Source organism: Paroedura picta, chromosome 13 (assembly GCF_049243985.1).
Source record: "Paroedura picta isolate Pp20150507F chromosome 13, Ppicta_v3.0, whole genome shotgun sequence".
NCBI lineage: Eukaryota > Metazoa > Chordata > Lepidosauria > Squamata > Gekkonidae > Paroedura > Paroedura picta.
The window spans coordinates 18,294,969-18,312,039 of record NC_135381.1 but is presented as its reverse complement, the minus strand read 5'-3'; the positions used below and the strand labels follow the sequence as shown (position 1 = coordinate 18,312,039).

Here is a 17,071-nt window from a genome sequence, read left to right as displayed (position 1 = left end):
CTCTGAACCTCCCAGTCCTTCTGTCTGTCACAAGGGAGGGGGAGAGAGAATGGGCCAGTTAAGAACTAGCATATCTAACCAAGCTTCAGGGCAGAGCTTGTTCTTTGCCCACCATATTCTTCTCCAGGCTGACTGGGGAGAAGTTGCAACTACAGAGAGGAGGGGTATTGCAGACTGCTCCCCTCATGGAGAACCCATGCAAGCAAATTCTCGTTCTGCAATATGACAGTTGGACTTTGCCAGCTGTTAATTCCACCTTTCTCATGAATGTATAGAATCACACTTATTTGGTTTAAAATAAGACGCTGTTGAACTGAAAAAATAAAACCCAAGCAAATGCTATATACAGCCCCTTATGCCCACCCTCCTTTGCCCACCCCATAGCCTCCCATTCTTTGTCCCCACAAACTGGCTCCCTACGCCTTTAACCATTGCCTACCCTTTGTCTGGGTGACATGGACCTTCGGTGCAGAGTGTGACCGCCTGCTTTTGGGCTCTTACTGGCAATTGAGATGTATCTTGTTATCCCTTTCTGAGCTACCACAGAGCCCTGATCACTTCCCTCCCCCACCCACCTACAATCGGAATACTTCTGGCATCTATACAAGCCAAGACTTGAAGACTCCCCAGTCAAGACCCTCCCTCAATCCCATCATTCCCCACCCTTTTAAATGGCATCCCAGACTGCTCGCTCTCCCCTCCAGTCCAAGAGTCTGGTTTCAAATAGTCTATCCCCTCCCCTGGCTAGCTGGGACTTGAGGTTCCCCGAACTTCTCTGCTCAACTGGCCAAAGCTCAAAATCTATCACCTCTCTTGCCAGAGTACCAACCCATATCCCAAACAGTTCAATTTTGGGGATCTTGGGGATTATCATGGCAGGGCAGGAAAATGCTGAGCCATGGTCCCACTTAAATGTGCCTGATCTGCCAATAGTAGGAGCCCACAAGATGGACATTCATTAAGACCCTCCTCTTAGTTCCAAGGATTGTGAATTTCGCCTGTATCAGGGACAGGCAAACTTTGAATCAAAAGCATAGAATGTCTTTCATCTCCATTTCTCCATTCGCATTGCATTTGATCAGCATGGTCATTTCCCTTTGTTCTTCCTCCATAGAGGAAGGAGTGGAGGGTGGAGGGGGAAGGGGGTCGGTAGGTTGACAGTCCCCAGTTCAGAAAAGTCCCTGAGTGACGGCCCTATGCCAGCAGCAGGAAATGGAGCACACGGGTTGGTTGCGCTGTCCTGAGATTGTCCTCCTTCCCTCCCATCTCACAAAAATGAATTTTGATGACTATGAAACTTCACATTGCTCCTCCAACTAGTCCACGGTGACCCAAATGAGCAGCTGTTTGAGTGATCCCGGTGGTCACCGAATGTTCACGGCCACAAAGTTACTCTCTTCTTCCTTGTGGCTGCCCCAGCATCACGTGCGTAAGCAACCGATGCTTGTTGCACAAGCTGCAGAGCAGGGGGTCGACCCAAATGGCCGTGATATCCTGACGTTCAGGGTGGCCAGGAACAAGGCTGAGCAGCCATGGCACCTCATTAGCCTCCAGCCAAAGGAGAAGATGACGGTCAAAGCCTCTTGTTGAGGAGACAAAGCCTCTCGTGGGAAGCCCTGACTGCTTCTGAAGTGTCAGGATGATTTCTGAGCAAGTCCTTGACGGAAGGATAGAATTGTGGAAACAGGGCTATTTTGGGTACAGGAGGTGACTAGGTGGAACCACAGTCAATGAAAGACGTTAATGATGGTGACAGATGCGCAGAAAGCAGGAGTTGCATGGGACAGCCCCGGTCCTGTTGCCAAACCCTTTGACCCAACAGTGAGAAATTTGTGCCTACTGTGGGGAAGCTACTAAATGACAATAGCCTCTCTCTCCCCCCCCCCCACTTGGCTGGTGTCCTCCTTCCCTTGGTCAAATATACAAAGCCTCCTGATTTGCAGCTGCTGAGACGTGAACAGAGCAAAAAGAGGTGGAGTTGCTGGATTTGCAGGAGATGCGCATGTGGGAGTGATAGAGTGACTCTCACATACTATTGCTCACCCAAAATGGGCTTGGCTATCATGGATCAATTTAGGATTTCCAGATCCAGCAGCCCACCCCAATATGCAGAGAACTGTTCAGTTTTTATCCACGAGACACTCTCACGAAAAAACACTAGTTTTTCATGTGCTCAAATTCAGCTGAAGACACACATGTGCAACACATCCTTAAAGCTGGAGGTGATCGGCTAACACTGGCCAGAGCATGGGAAGCTGACTCTGGAGAGAGGAGCAGTTTTCATTGGCCGAGGTGGAGTAGCATCGGAAGTGTCTAAACAGGACCTAAGAGACCCAGGTTAAAATTCCCACCCTGCCAGGAAGTGCACCGAGTGACCTTGAACTAGTCTTTCTCTCTCAGCCTGGCCTACTTCACGGGGATATTGTGAGGGTACAATCAGGAAGGGAGGACTACACGTGCCATCCTGAGAAGAAGGGTAGAATAGAAAAAACGCACTCAGTCGATAGTGCACATCAAGTTGGAGGGTCCTTCAAAACCTTGTAACCCAGTATAAACACAGGGGGATTTGACAAAGAAAAAGGAAAGGTTGCATTTCTCTTGAGCATGGCATTTGCATCTGTTGAGGTGAAATGTCCCTTGGCTTTTTGAGATGCTCCCAGTTCGAGTCATCTGGCACCAAGAATGGAACAAGGGATGAGGAAGATGCTGGAGACGGAAAAGAGCCATTCTGGATCAAGGCAAAGTGTGCAAGGAGGGAGTGGTAGAGAATACCGACAGGAGTCCTCAGTGATGCCTACAAAAGAGCAGGCGAACCAGGTGCATGTCTGAGTTCGTTCCTCACATGGCACTGGCGATCAGGGGAAACACTGAAGCAAACATTTTCAAAGTGCTTAATCAAGTTCCTTCCTTGTCACAGGAGCTTTAAATTCTGAGGCTTGGGGCAACCAGGTGAGGATTCTCCCAAGCAGTGACAATTGGGGAAGGGGGGGGTGCTTCTGCTTCCTTGCAGACCTGTGCAGTTTCTGGCATGCTTCACCCAACGTCAGGTGTTCCCTGGTTTTCCCAAGGAATGTTGAGGTGGTGAGGGACAGTGCTTTGGGAATGCCTCTTCTGCAGTATTTTGGTTCGGGACATGATGGGAAATGACTTGCAGGACTGGGCATTATAGCTTCCCCTTCCCCCAAACCCCTGTTTCTTGCCACAGAGAAGTCGGAAGGAGCTCCCATACCTTTCTCTGGCTAGAAACCAAGTGAGCCAGTTCCAGAACTTTGTGAGCAGAAAGATGAAGTGGAAAGAGCTCCCCTTCACTCCCCTCCCTTGATGCTGCCCCAACCATGATCTTCATGGCTGCCACCATTTCCCTCCCATCTGGAGACACCACATTATGAAGAAAGTAAGTGTCACCCCTTCTGCTGCATTTGGCTGTCTGAACTGAATTGAGGCTAGGATTCACCCCAATATTCCTGGGACTTGCAACTCACCCGAGAGACTTCCCACGTTCTGGTTAGACCTCACCAACACCGTCTAATTACAAAAGTCATTGCAGCCTCCCCCTCCCCAGGCCAGAAAATATGTTTGCATGTGAGTGTGCATGCACACACACAGAGACGCTTGCACGTTTGCCCCAGAAACAAAACACCAGCTCCCAAACTTCTGACCAAGGGGAAAGGTAGCTCAGAAACGTTCCATTGATTGTGATGTTGGCCTTCCCCCCCCCTTCTTCCCCTTCCCTTAGGTCATTCCTTGTTCTTCCCCAAATGGGGCTGCAATGTAAATATTTCCTTTTTGAGAAAGATTCTTGCAGGCTTCAGAGACAGAGAAAGAAGAAGAAAGGCGGTTCATGCAGTTTCTTCTTCAAATGAAATGAAATGAGAGAGAGAGAGAGAGAGAGAGAGAGAGAGAGAGAGAGAGAGAAGAAAAAGAGGGAAATGACCCCCCCCCCAAAAAAAAACAAGAAAGCAAGAATCTGGCAAGCCAGAGGAGCTGAATGGCTGCACATCTGTCGGCCCTTCCAGCATTAACACACTCAAGGCCACCCAATTGACTGAGTCAGCTGCAAGTGGGGGGGGGGTTGCTTTGCTTTTCAGGAGAAAGATGCTTCCCTCTCCAAAGTGGTGAGCTTGATCAGGCAAGAAACTCAAAACCAACTGGGGGAAAGATGACCCTGTTCGTCCCTGAAACCATCCCCTTCCCCCCTCCACATGCCCCTGTTTCCACCACATGTAGCCTGTATGTGGAATGTGCTGAAAAAGAGAAGCTATATCTAGGAGAAACGTAAACCGAAGTCGGGGAGGGGAGGGCGAAGGATTAAGCATTGGTCATAAGTAAGAGAAAAACCCAAACCCCAAAGACTGCAGCACTCCTGTGGTGTTGTCATAGTTTGAGTGTCTTTCCCTATCTCGTGCGGAGTCTGCAGGCATCAATTGACATAGTACAACCAGTAAACCAGGTTGAAGAATCCAAAGGTGATGGGGAAAATGATCCGCGACCACTTGTCAATGGTGCTGACGTCTGCCAGGTCCGGGATTTTGAGCTTCAGCTTCGAAGATCTCCGGCGGAGTCGGCAGTTAGCACGACTGCGGGCGGCAGTATGGTGGGACAGCGGGACGTGGCGGTCTAAGGTGGGGTGATGTCCAAAGCCGTCTCGGGAGGCCAGCTGCTTGCGAAACTGGATCCCTGATCCTTCGTAGGACATGACAGAGTTTCGAGAGTCTCCCACAGTGCTCATCATGTCCGTCGCCAGTAGCTCATTGTTCATTTCTAGAGTGCTGAGAAGGATGTTGCCGTACGGATCAACCTGGAAAGGTGAGAGACGTTGGGCAGAGTGAATATGCAACCTGCTGCTGGAAACCAGGACGCTACTGCAGGATTTAGGATGCTTAGGGCTGATCCTGCGTAGAGCAGGGGGTTGGACTAGATGGCCTGTATGGCCCCTTCCAACTCTATGATTCTATGATTTACCCCACTACATCTTTGACTGCTTACTTTACGCTCAACCCAGGGCCAAATCCCTCAATGAGATCTTACGGAGTTCTAACTTCTAACCTTCCCTCTGTTATATTTTGATTATATTTTGATTTATTTCCCACCTCTTCCGGAAGGCTCGAGGCAGCTGGCAATGATCTTAACCCTATTAAAACCCATTAAAACCCCCTTTAAAATATTAATACCAACATGGCGGCAAAGGGTAAAATACCCCATCCTTCCCCATACTAATATCAGAGATAGTGGAGGAGTGCAATGTATACTTCCTAACTCCTGGGTGAGCAACTCTGTTGCTGAAAAGACAATCTATCTTTTATCTGACCAGGTGGATAATGTAACACATAAAACCGCTGTATTTGCTTTGGCTGCAAGGAAAATAAGGGCCAACGCTACAACCACCAAGGCAGCTTCTTCACACTCTTGCACTCTGTAGGCATGTATGCTGTTTCAGTTCTTTGGTCTTAAATTTTATATTTTTTATACAGTTCCTTTTAGGCTATTTTACTGTTTGTAAATCTGTATTTTATATTGTGTATAGGCCTATGGCTCTATACAAATAAATGTACTACTGCAGTTGAGGCCTTGTTTTGGTAGCTTCTGCTCAACAGTTTGCGGGTAGACAGGGAAAAAGTAGTTTTCGAGCTGGCGACGGCAAAAACTTTATTCAAACAATATAAACGGTTATAAGCAGAACGAGTTCTTAGGTAGAACAGCCTCGTTTTTGTTTTAACTTCATCCGTGAACTTTTTCGATATAGTGCAGTATTTCTTTAAATTGTTTTTTTACAAGGATACTAACAAAGTTAGTCTTCAGCAACCTTATATTTTAAGACATATATCTTGGGTCTAATAATGTCAAAGGTCCAACAAGGTAACAATCCTCTAGGGCAGGGGTAGTCAACCTGTGGTCCTCCAGATGTCCATGGACTACAATTCCCATGAGCCCCTGCCAGCAAACGCAAATGCTCATGGGAATTGTAGTCCATGGACATCTGGAGGACCACAGGTTGACTACCCCTGTTCTAGGGAATCTTGTATTCAAATTGTGAAGAAACTTGGAACATGCTGGAACTTCTTTTCACGTCCTGTGTGTGGCTTGACACAAACACCTCAGCCCGCTGCTGCAGCGAGACTGTAAGAGGGAGACAAGCCTGATCTCTCACCCGCTTCTCCTCGTATCGGTGCCTCTCGTTATTTGCTTTGTTGATGCGCTCGCTCTGTTTCTTTTGTTGCTGAGGGCCTCGCCCAAAGAAAATGTAGTTGACGAAGGCGTACTCGAGGAGGGCCAGGAACACGAACACAAAGCAGCCCATGAGATAGACATCGATGGCTTTGACGTAGGGGATCTTGGGGAGGGTCTCTCGCAAGTGGGTGTTGATGGTGGTCATGGTCAGCACCGTGGTGACCCCTAAAAAGAGAGAAGCACATGGGCCATTCCTCAGCAAGGGCTCTGCTCCAAGACCGTTTATGCACTGGGAACTTCACTGCCCCACCCTCCTGTCAGGAGCACAGATTGGGGGCTGATGAGGTGCGCCAGGCCAAATGCTTCCCCATGTGGGTGCAGGAAGAGGTGGGGCAACCTGCCATGACTAAAACTCCAGCCTGCAGCCTGGCATGAAACCTCCAGTGCATAAACAGTCCAAGGGATAACTCCATGCATTTGGCTGCTAAGCAAAGGGTGCTTGCGGTCCCTTTGTACGTGCCATCAACAGTGGCCCATGCCTACCACCTGTCTTTACAGTGGATGTGGAGAAACAGTGAAAGTGAATTGGCCTGGCTTATAGCCAGGGTCCCATTATGACTTTTGTGAGGCCCTCCCACCCTTTTATTGACCTGTTTTCAAATTTGTATGTTGCCCTCCCTGAAGGCCTTAATGATATCAATATTAATTATATCAATATTAAAAACTATCATTGACATAACTTTCAGTACAATATTTTTTTTCTGTTTTAGGCAAAATGTAATTGATTTTCAAAGGTGCTGAAACATCATTTTTTTTAAAGATGTGAGAATAAAAGTAAACTGCTTTCTTTAACCCTTCAGTTTTCCTTCTTATTGTAAAAGAAATTAAAGTATTGTCATGGTCCCTAAAAGTATTCTGGGCCTTAGGCACTGTGCCTCCTGAGCTAGCTTGGTATAGTGGTTAGGAGAACAGACTTCTAATCTGGCAAGCCAGGTTTGACTCCCCGCTCCTCCCTCACATGCAGAGAGCTGGGTGACCCTGGCCTCGCCACAGCACTGAGAAAGCCGTTCTGACTGAGCAGTGATATCAGGGTTCTCTCAGCCTCATCTCCCTCACAGGGTGTCTGTTGAGGGGAGAGGAAGGGGAAGGCGAATGTAAGCCTCTTTGAGACTCCTTCAGGTAGAACTGCTCTGAGTAGTGATATTAGGCTCTCTCAGTCTCACCTCCCTCACAGGGTATCTGTTGTGGGGAGAGGAAGGGGAAGGCGAATGTAAGACCTACCAAGGGCAACCCGGGCAGCGGAGGCGTCGTAGTTGATCCAAAAGGAGACCCAGGAGAGGATGGTGATCAGAATAGAAGGCATGTAAGTCTGCAGGATGAAGTAGCCGATGTTTCTTTTGATCCGGAAACTCAGGGATAATCGAAGGTAGGAGCCTGGCAGAGAGATGATAGGACACTTTTAGGAAATGGGAACAATGGATTTTTCTCTCTGTGGTGGGAAGAATTGCTTACTTTTAGTTTCGGATTGCTCAAAGCTCAGCGTCAGGGGGAACAGCTATCCATCTTAGGGAATAAGTGCATCCTCCCCCCCAAAACCCAGCAGCCTCTGGAGGAACTTAGAACAATCTAGGACTCTCTTGCACTTTTGGAGGGGTTTGTTGAAGGGAACCCCTTTAGAAGAACCTTGGTTCCTTGAGATGTTTGCTCTGCGGGTCTTTTGAAAGACAGTGATCTCAGTTGGATTTTGTTCTGAAGGCCTTTTCTGTTTGAATCATGTTGTTGCTGGGTAGGGGAGAGACTTACCCATCACATGAACGATGTAGATATACACACTTGTATTTGGTTAAGGTCGCAGCTTTTATTAACATAACACACACGAGCGAAGGCAAACAGACCCCTGGGACGGATCCAATAGCCCACTCCCCACCCAACTCGCAGCCTGGTGGTTACATAATATGGGAGGGGGAAAAGCCCTCTGGTAGGCCTGCCTGCAGGGTCTGAGTGACATGCCTGTTGAGCTCATCCTCTCTATCAGGCCTGCAGGACCGCCGGAAAGGTGAACCATAGGGGAAGCCCATGAGCATCCACCTCAATTGGGGTCCTTCGCGTTACCTTGTCACCTGCGGCAGCCCCCTTCCCACCCCCGGAAGATGCTGCTGCTCTGGCACATCCACAGTCTCGTAAGGAGACTCTCGTGACTAGGCAAAGCCTTGCCTACCAGCATGGGCTCAACCCCAAAGGATCCAGCCCTAAAGTGTTAAAACTCACAGCTACGACTAGACATAAAACATGATTTTTTGTAGGGGGGGGGAGGGAGCAACTAATCTGGCAGTGGGCAGGAGCAGGAGCAACCCAGCAGCTGGGGCACCTTTTAAACCTGCCACGCCGCTGGCCCCACCCACAGCTGCCGCACTGACTCACACCCCAGTGGCTGCTACGTGCTTCTCCCCATGCGTGCCAGGGCTGCCTGGGGAAAGCATGTGCAATCACTCCCTCTCTTGCTCCAGGGCTCTCGCCCACCCAAGCAATGGTCCTCGTGCACTTAGGTGTGTGTGGAGGGGGGGGCGCAATGTCACTTTTTGAAATTGTGTTTTGAGTTACTGTTTTTATTGTTGCTATCCTCTTGGTCCCAGTTATCTGGGAGAAAAGAGGCCTTATAGTTTTCAGTAAAACCGATACAAGAATTATTCACTAAACTGAATTCTAATATGAAAACACCAGTCTGAAAGTTCTTCATTTTTCAAAATGAAGCAGTTAGAAAAAGGCAAGAGCAAACTGGGGGGAAACTCAGAGTTCTGATTGCTAATCCTAGTATTCCCAGTGCCTTATAACCATATTTAGAGGACATCTGAATGCCTGTACAGTTCTTTTCTTTGCCACTGCTCCTATTCTCTTCTTTGTCTCTTTCTCCACAGAGGGCTTACCATGTTAGTTTGCTGTAGCAAAAGCGAACAGGAGTTCTGTTGCACCATAAAGAGTAAGATTTTGTTCTGGCATAAATTTACATGATTGCAAAAGCTTCTGTTGAAATAAAACTCTGTTCATTTTTTAGGTGCTCCCCAGCCCTACCCCTGTCTACTCCTGAAGAATTAGAAGGTAACAAAGTCTATGGTTCACACACAAAAGAGCGCACAAACCACAGCGTGACACTGATAAATTAAGATCCATACCAATGGGGTATGTCGCCGTGTAGAACTTCCTGAAGTTAGACAGGACAAGGGATTGGAGGAGGGCAAATGTTGCCCCCATCTTCAAGAAAGGGAAAAAGGAGGATCTGGGTAATTATCGACCCGTCAGCTTGACATCTATAGCTGGCAACATTTTGGAACAAATAATCAAACACTCGATCCTTGAGCAGCTGGAACTGAGAGCTGTGATTTCTAAGACTCAGCATGGGTTTCACAAGAACAAGTCATGTCAGACCAACCTTATTTCTTTTTTCGAGAAAGTGACTACCTTGCTGGATCAGGGGAATGCTGTGGACATAATTTATCTGGTTTTCAGTAAATCTTTTGATAAGGTCCCACATGATATTCTTGTTGACAAGTTGGTAAAATGCGGTATGGATCCTAATTCTGTCAGGTGGATCAATAACTGGTTGACAAATCGTACCCAGAGGGTACTTGTTAATGCTCCAGCATCTTCTTGGAAAAGAGTGACAAGTCGAGTACCCCAGGGATCTGTCCTGGGGCCTGTGTTGCTCAACATATTTATAAATGATTTGGATGAGGGATTAGAGGGGATACATTAGATTTGCAGACGATACTAAACTGGGAAGGGTAGCAAACACAACTGAAGACAGCAACAGAATACAGGATGATCTTGGTAGGCTCGAGAAGTGGGCTAAACTGAATAAAATGAAGTTCAATAGGAATAAATGTAAAGTCCCCAAGAACAGTACTGCCCCCCCTCCTAGTGCTGTATATTTTAACTGAATTTTATAATTTCAACCGTATTATCGATTGGCATCAAAATGTTTTAAATAAATAATCTTAAGGCAGCCACTCGGTTCCTGCCAGCCAAGAGAAACTCGTGATGCATCTAAGAAGAGAGCCCACCTGTAGTGAAGACAACCTCTCTTGTGACCAGCCTCTGCTCAATGATGGTGAACTGGGGCAGCTCCAGGGTGTTCATCCCAGTCACAGCGGAGTTGTTTCCTTGCCAAAAGAAGACAATATCGTCGATTGTGTAGCCATCTGGATGGAGAGAGAGGAAGAGGAACCCAGTAAGACAAAGGGCTGCAGTGACTGGAGACAACTGACAAAGACTGCAGCCAGCAGTGACCAGGTATGACCAAAATGCCTGCCCAGACCAGATAACTTGGGTTTCCTGACAGGGGCAGGGCCAGAGTCGGAAGCTGTTGCATCTGCAGGGTCTGGGTGCAGACACCTTCTGGGTACAGCAACACTCCACACCTGATCCAAGAGGCTTGCACTGGTTGTGTGGATTAACAATGACTTCCTTCCTACGAGGGCAGATGCACCTCTTGTCTAGACACCATCATGAAGTGGATCCATTGCAAGCCTCTTTGGAGTGTGACCACTCTCCATGGGCGAATGGAGAGGGAGAGCTGGGGACCATGTTTAGGGTTGCCAACTCCAGCCTGGGAAGTTCCTGGAGATTTGAGGGTGGAATCTGGGGGGCAGATTTTGGGGAGGGGAGGAAGCTCCACAGGAAGTGACACCGTAATGTCTACCCTCCAAAGCTGTAGTTTCCACCAGGGGGGCCTGATCTCTGAAATTATAGGAGATCTTCAGGCACCTCCTGGAGGTTGGCAACCCAACTTGTTTTGCTACGTCTCTGGGTTGGGGACCTATGGCCAGTCATCGGAAGTCAAAGATCTGAATTCTTGGATTCTGAGTCCCTGGAAGGTTGGCTTTTTAAAAAAGACGTCAAGGTAGCATTGCATTTGGCAGCTGGTGCTTCACATGATTACCTAGAGCAGCTCTAGTCTGTAACGACCGAGAAAAATAGATGTGGACATTGCCGCATTCTGCCTGGGGCTGAGCATCAAGAGGAAGAGGCTCAGGAGTGTTCCAGAAGAGGCAGAATGCAGGAGGAAAGCAGAGGGAGCCCTTTTGGCCTTTCCTCCAGGGTCACACCCCCGCTGTTGCCAAGGAGACCTTGGGCCCAGGTATAGAGATACGCACAGCTCTCGATTTCCAGCGTGCAGTTTTGCTGGTCCAGAGGGTACCTCCTCAGGTCCATCATACAAGCAGCTGTGGTGGTGATTCTGAAAAAGAGAAGGAAGGCGAGTCAGCATGAGGAGCTGCTGTTGCTATGACAACTGGAGAACGAGGCTGTGGGGAAGGAGGAGTGTGTGTAGGGAGTGCAGCGCATCTCAACCTCAACTGCATGGTTTAAATCATTCGTGACTCACTGCAGCCGGCCTGTATCTCTATTAAAAGAGGGGAGGAGAAAGAGAGAGACCATGCGAAAGAGTAGGAAGTGCGACGGCGTTTGTGTTTGTGATGGTGCAGGGGGAGGTCTGGAAGAAAACAGATCTGCCAAAGAGCATATGCACATGACTCGGATCTTGTAGGCTTGTTAGGAAAGAGGTGGGTCAGACGGTGTGGTAAAAAAATGAGCCATTTTGAATCTGAATTGGAAACTGCACATTGCTGAGCATTCACAGACTCTCGCGAAGCAATCCTTTTGTACGTTCGGTGCAGCCTCGGCTCCTTCCCCACATGCGACGGTGGTACATGCGACCCACAAATCACCAGCCATAAGTTACATAAACAAGTTACATAATCCCCAATTCACCAACAGAGAAGAGTGAATTACGAATTCATGAATACCAAATAACGAACTCATGAATGCCAAGATGGCAAACGCCACCGTGATCGTCAAATGAAGAATTCACAGGCTGAAAGAGGCCTTCCGTTTCGGTCCACAGAATCGGTCAGGTCCAGACCCTCGGGACCGGCTGACCCAGCCTAAAGGCAGCATCTTGGCTATCTATTTCAACCTCAGAATGCCCCTGCATGCAGAATAGGTCTGCTGCACTTGGATGGCTGCAGATTAGAAGGCATCTTGGTAGGGAGAGCTCTTTCTACATATGATTGTGAGAGAAGTGGCACTTGCCAAATTATCTCATGGTAAAGTGAAAGCCGTTAATCACTAACATAGGCAGTTTTATTTCTCCTATGTTTGCGTGAACTACAACTGAATTCGAGAGGACTGATTGGCAGTTTTAGCAAAGAATTATCATATGGCTGCATTTGGATGTTGTGACACAGTTCGCTAATTCAACAGCATTAACTTTTGCTTTATATTCCCACTGTCATGATGGTAGTTCACATTCTGAGGAAGAGTGCTTGCACTCGAAAGCTCACGCCTTGAATAAATCTTTGTTGGCCTTAAAGGTGCCACCGGACTCTGATTGTGTTGTGCTACTTCAGACCAACTCGCCTGTCCACTTGAATCTATCTCACCAATGTAATGCTTAGAGCTCTCCAGACCTGGATTTACCTGGAAGGTACACGTTGCTAAATCCTCACACTCCCAGTTAGACACAATTGCACTTTACAAGAGCTGACATGCATGGTTTCCCAGCACACAGCTTATTCACTGAATAAGTTGGTGTGTGAGACTTAATACATAGCTTAGCAACAGCAACTGTCTGACAACATTTTACTATGCAAATGGAGGTTAAGAGAGTGCTGTGGGCACCTGTCGAATAGTGCCAGGGATACAACAGCCCAGAGCAGCATGGGATCCTCCTTGTCTTTTTCCATTTTTAAATGACCACAATTTGCAAAAATGTGTTTTCCACCCGCCCTTTAGTTATTTTTGTGACTCCCCCCCCATTGTAGAAATCTCCGATAAATCCTGCTGTCATACACAAACTATAAACAGATTAACATCATCGCTTTAGAAAAATAGCAGAAGTCATCACCTAACAGCAATTCTCAGTTAGAAAGTACAAGGAAGATGAAAAATACAATCCTTGTTCCCCAGGCCCATTTGGATGCCACATATTCATCTATTCCAGCAAGTACGTGCAAATCTTTTTTAAGGAAAAAGAAATCCCCTTTCTCCCTAGCAGAGAGGCTAGCTCCATGACACAGCAGCAGGGTCCTTGCTTGCAGATGGCAAGAAGTAGCCCAGAGCCAGCTGGCTGATCATAGAATCATACAATCATAGAAACATAGAGTTGGAAGGGGCCATACAGGCCATCTAGTCCAACCCCCTGCTCAACGCAGGATCAGCCCTAAGCATCCTAAAGCATCCAAGAAAAGTGTGTATCCAACCTTTGCTTGAAGACTGCCAGTGAGGGGGAGCTCACCACCTCCTTAGGCAGCCTATTCCACTGCTGAACTACTCTGACTGTGAAAATTGTTTTCCTGATATCTAGCCTATATCGTTGTCCTTGTAGTTTAAACCCATTACTGCTCGTCCTTTCCTCTGCAGCCAACAGAAACAGCATCCTGCCCTCCTCCAAGTGACAACCTTTCAAATACCTAAAGAGGACTATCATGTCTCCTCTCAACCCCTTTGATGTATGGCTGCACAGAAAGAAGACCTCAAGTTGGAAACACCTTTGGACTCAATCTGAGGATTACAGTAGCAGGCATGAAGGTAACAGGTATGCATGTGTTTGCCTCTATGCAAGTGAAGCTGGGGAGAAATCTCTATTTATTACTAAAAGGAACTGAGAGGAACTGATCCTTCTCCTGCCGATTTATCCCACTTTGCAAACATATATTTATTGATATGGGTACTGGTGTACAGACTGGCCACTGCTTTTATGTCCAACATCTCTTTTGTGGAGTCTAACTGGGACTGTGGCTATGTGCAATTGCTATGCAAGTACACACCCATGTTGAAATTGTTCCTGCTGCCATTCTGTGAACAGGAATCTGCTCTTCCAGTCAGAAGATTGCTGAAAACCCAGCTTGATTAGAGTTCTCAGTGGGAACAGGAACTCTGGGCAGCATTGGTGCTACCTGACTGCCTCCCACTCCTCTGAAAAGCTTACATCTGTACACTGTCTTATAGTTGGGACTCTGTGGGCTGATGGGTGAGGATCTCATAACATGCAACAGTGTCATGCATGAACAGAGAGCCTTCCTCCTGCACTCTGTCTCACCCCCACCTCACCAGGATACCCTGAGCCCAGCCAAAGTACAACCATTTAAAAATAAAAGTTGGCAGCTTTGTAATGTCTGCCGTGTGTCACAGGCTGCTTCCACAGATTTGCCCCACCTTAGCTCCCAAACCGCAGCAGGATTCTTGATGTGGAACATCTACTGGCGCGGTCCCTATAACGGAAATGATAACGGGTGTGCCATCCATCGTCCCACCGTAGGAAATGCGCCAGTAGATGGCCTACTGCATTGGCGCCAGAGCAGTGAGGCCCAGCATTGAGGTGCACTTGTTGCCATGGCAGTGGTGTCGGCGCCAGTCTTCTGAGGCCACTCCTGCCTCAGGAAAGCAGGGGTGGCCTCAGAAGACACTCGGCAATGGATGCAGCGTCAAAGCAACAAGTGGGCCCCAGTCCTGGGGCTCACTGCTCAGGCGCTGTGGCTGCCAGTCTTCAGAGGCCAGCTCCGCCCTCAGGAGAGCAGGAGCAGCCTCAGAAGGTGCTCAGTGGTGGAGGTGGCACCGGTGCCCAAGAGATGAGTAGGCCTCAGTGTTGGGGCTTGCTGCTCAGGTGCTGCAGCTGCCAGTCTTCAGAAGTGCAAAGGTAAGGAGGGGAAGGGAGTAGATAGGGAGGGAGGGAGTCTAAGTGGTGTGCCTGACGGCGGTGGCTGGGCAGGGGATAAGGATACTTGCCCCTTATGTAGATGTTCGACAAAAGGGTCAAGAATCCTTGTCGGAAGATTTTTTTTTGACCATTTACAAAACAGCTACAAATGGATGGAAGTTACGTTATCATTACACTATAACAATGATTTGCAATTGTCATATTCAGGGAGTGGAGATATGCCCTCCCTCCAGAATTCACACCAGTATTTCAATTAGTGCCATGTCCAGGAGCACAGCTGCAGACCAGTCGCTGACGCAGAGGAGGGGGCTGAGGAAGGAAGCCGTCAAGCCCCCTGCATTGAGCACTCAAGGTCTTAGTCCTGCCAGTGGGCCTGGATGAGGCTGGACAACGACTCACTACAAAGACTCACCCTGCAAGTAGGCCACAGACAGAGCCCTAAGGCTGGGAAGACTCAAGTGATAGAAGGAAAAATCTTCCTTTGTGCCAGGAAAGGGTGGGAAGATCATCCAATGAGGGAAGGGAAGAAAGACAAAGGTTACTGAAACTCAAGACATGAATTGCAATACCTCCTCTGACTCACTTACTCTTGACATGGGAGCACAAGCCATGATGTTCTAAGCTTATATCTAGAGAGTCCATCTTGTTAGGATTACCAACTCTGGGTTGGAAGACACCTGGAGATTTGTGGGGGCAGGGAAGCCTGAGGAGGGTGGGGTTTGCGGAAGGAAAGGACCTCAGTGGGTTACAATGCCATAGAGTTCACCTTCCAAAGCAGCCATTTTCTCCAGGGGAATTGATCTCTGTGACTGGGAGATCAGTTGTAATCTCAGATCTCCTGGAGGCTGGCAACCCTGTATCTTGTCAACATGGCAAGGGACAATGGAGAGACGTCCCAACCAGAAAATCTAAGGCAATGGTTGGCTTTAAACTACTGTCAAGTGACCAGAATTAAGGGAACCTAAGGTGGGATGCGCTGCCGCTGGGCCCCCCTCCCCCTCCCCCTACTGAGCTCAAGAAGGTGCTAGGAGTGCTCTGAAGTGCCGGTGGTGTCGGGGATCGGGGGCATGGGGCCCCCACTGCACGATGGTGGGGAGCAGCATGCTGCTCTCCCACCATGGTGGGGGTGAGAGGATGCCCCTGTTGGTTCCACAGAGCTGCAGGGCCAGCAGGGGCAAGAGGCGTTCCTGCAGGGATGCCATAGGTCAGGGGAGGAGCCAGGCTCAAAGGCTCCTACGATTATGCACAGGGCTAGCCTGACCTAGCCCTTGCCTGCATCCTCAGGAGACCCAGGCCTCCAGAAGAATCCACGTTTCATTAAGATGCATAATTGGGGGGTTTCCCTGAAGAATTCCAGCCCGTGCATAATGGGTCCTCCTGCGGCTTCTGTTCCTTGATTCAGTGTTTCCAGAGACATTGAAATCAAAGTGGGTTAGCCACCATGTGGATGGGAAGGCATGGATTTCTGATGTTCCTGCCTGCATCCAGCTCCATCCCCCCCCCCATTCTCCCAGGCTCACCTCCCCTGTCTCCCCCAACCCTGGCTCATGACAGGACTTTTGCTGACTTTCAGGAAAGTAGGCAGCAGGTATATTGCGGTGCTATGCTTATTCCTTTGTTTTTTTAGCCAGCAAATAAAGAAGTTGAAGGAGGGGGGTGTATAGTGAGTGCCAGGTAATGGGGAGGGAAACCCGATAATGGCTTAATATGGATGTTCCACAGCTGCTAAGAAAGCAGCAACGAGATCATACCAGGGAATTGTCTCAGTGTGGACTCAACCAAAATGCCACTGAGCTTAAAAATGACCCTGACTGAAAGGGGGAGGTGAGAGGTCTGCTGTCAAATGTGTAGGATTGCCAATTCCAGCTGAGGAAATCCCTGGAGATTTGGGTGCAGCATCTGAGGAAATTTTGCAAGGGGAGAGAGCTCGGCAGAGAGGAGATGCCACAGAGCCTGCCCTCGGGAGACACCGCTGCCTCCCCATGACCTGAGCTCTGTAACCTGGACAGCAATTGTAACTCCAGGAGAAATGGTCTAGGCCCCACCTGGAGGTTGGTAACCCTAACCATTTCAATATCAAGCGGGGCTAGGAAGGATCCACTTCCTTCTGGCCAAAGAAACTCTATAACCACAAACCTCTGTGTTCAGTCCCCTAAAGGGCCCAGGTCACACAGGCAGGAGGGTTAAGAT

General features: G+C 48.5%; 1 protein-coding gene across 2 annotated transcripts in view; it reads right to left on the bottom strand.

The window, feature by feature from the left end:
- Positions 1-4,332: 4,332 nt before the first annotated feature.
- The window catches only part of LOC143822545 (gamma-aminobutyric acid receptor subunit beta-4), a 67,176-nt gene continuing 54,437 nt past the window's right edge, over positions 4,333-17,071 (bottom strand). For both annotated transcript variants that reach the window (XM_077307827.1, XM_077307828.1), the window contains 5 exons: positions 11,319-11,401; positions 10,227-10,364; positions 7,450-7,602; positions 6,149-6,393; positions 4,333-4,798 (listed from right to left, as the gene is read on the bottom strand). In XM_077307827.1, coding sequence (XP_077163942.1) covers positions 4,421-4,798; positions 6,149-6,393; positions 7,450-7,602; positions 10,227-10,364; positions 11,319-11,401 — 997 coding nt within the window. In that variant the 3' untranslated portion in view covers positions 4,333-4,420. The remainder of the gene's footprint in view (positions 4,799-6,148; positions 6,394-7,449; positions 7,603-10,226; positions 10,365-11,318; positions 11,402-17,071) is intronic.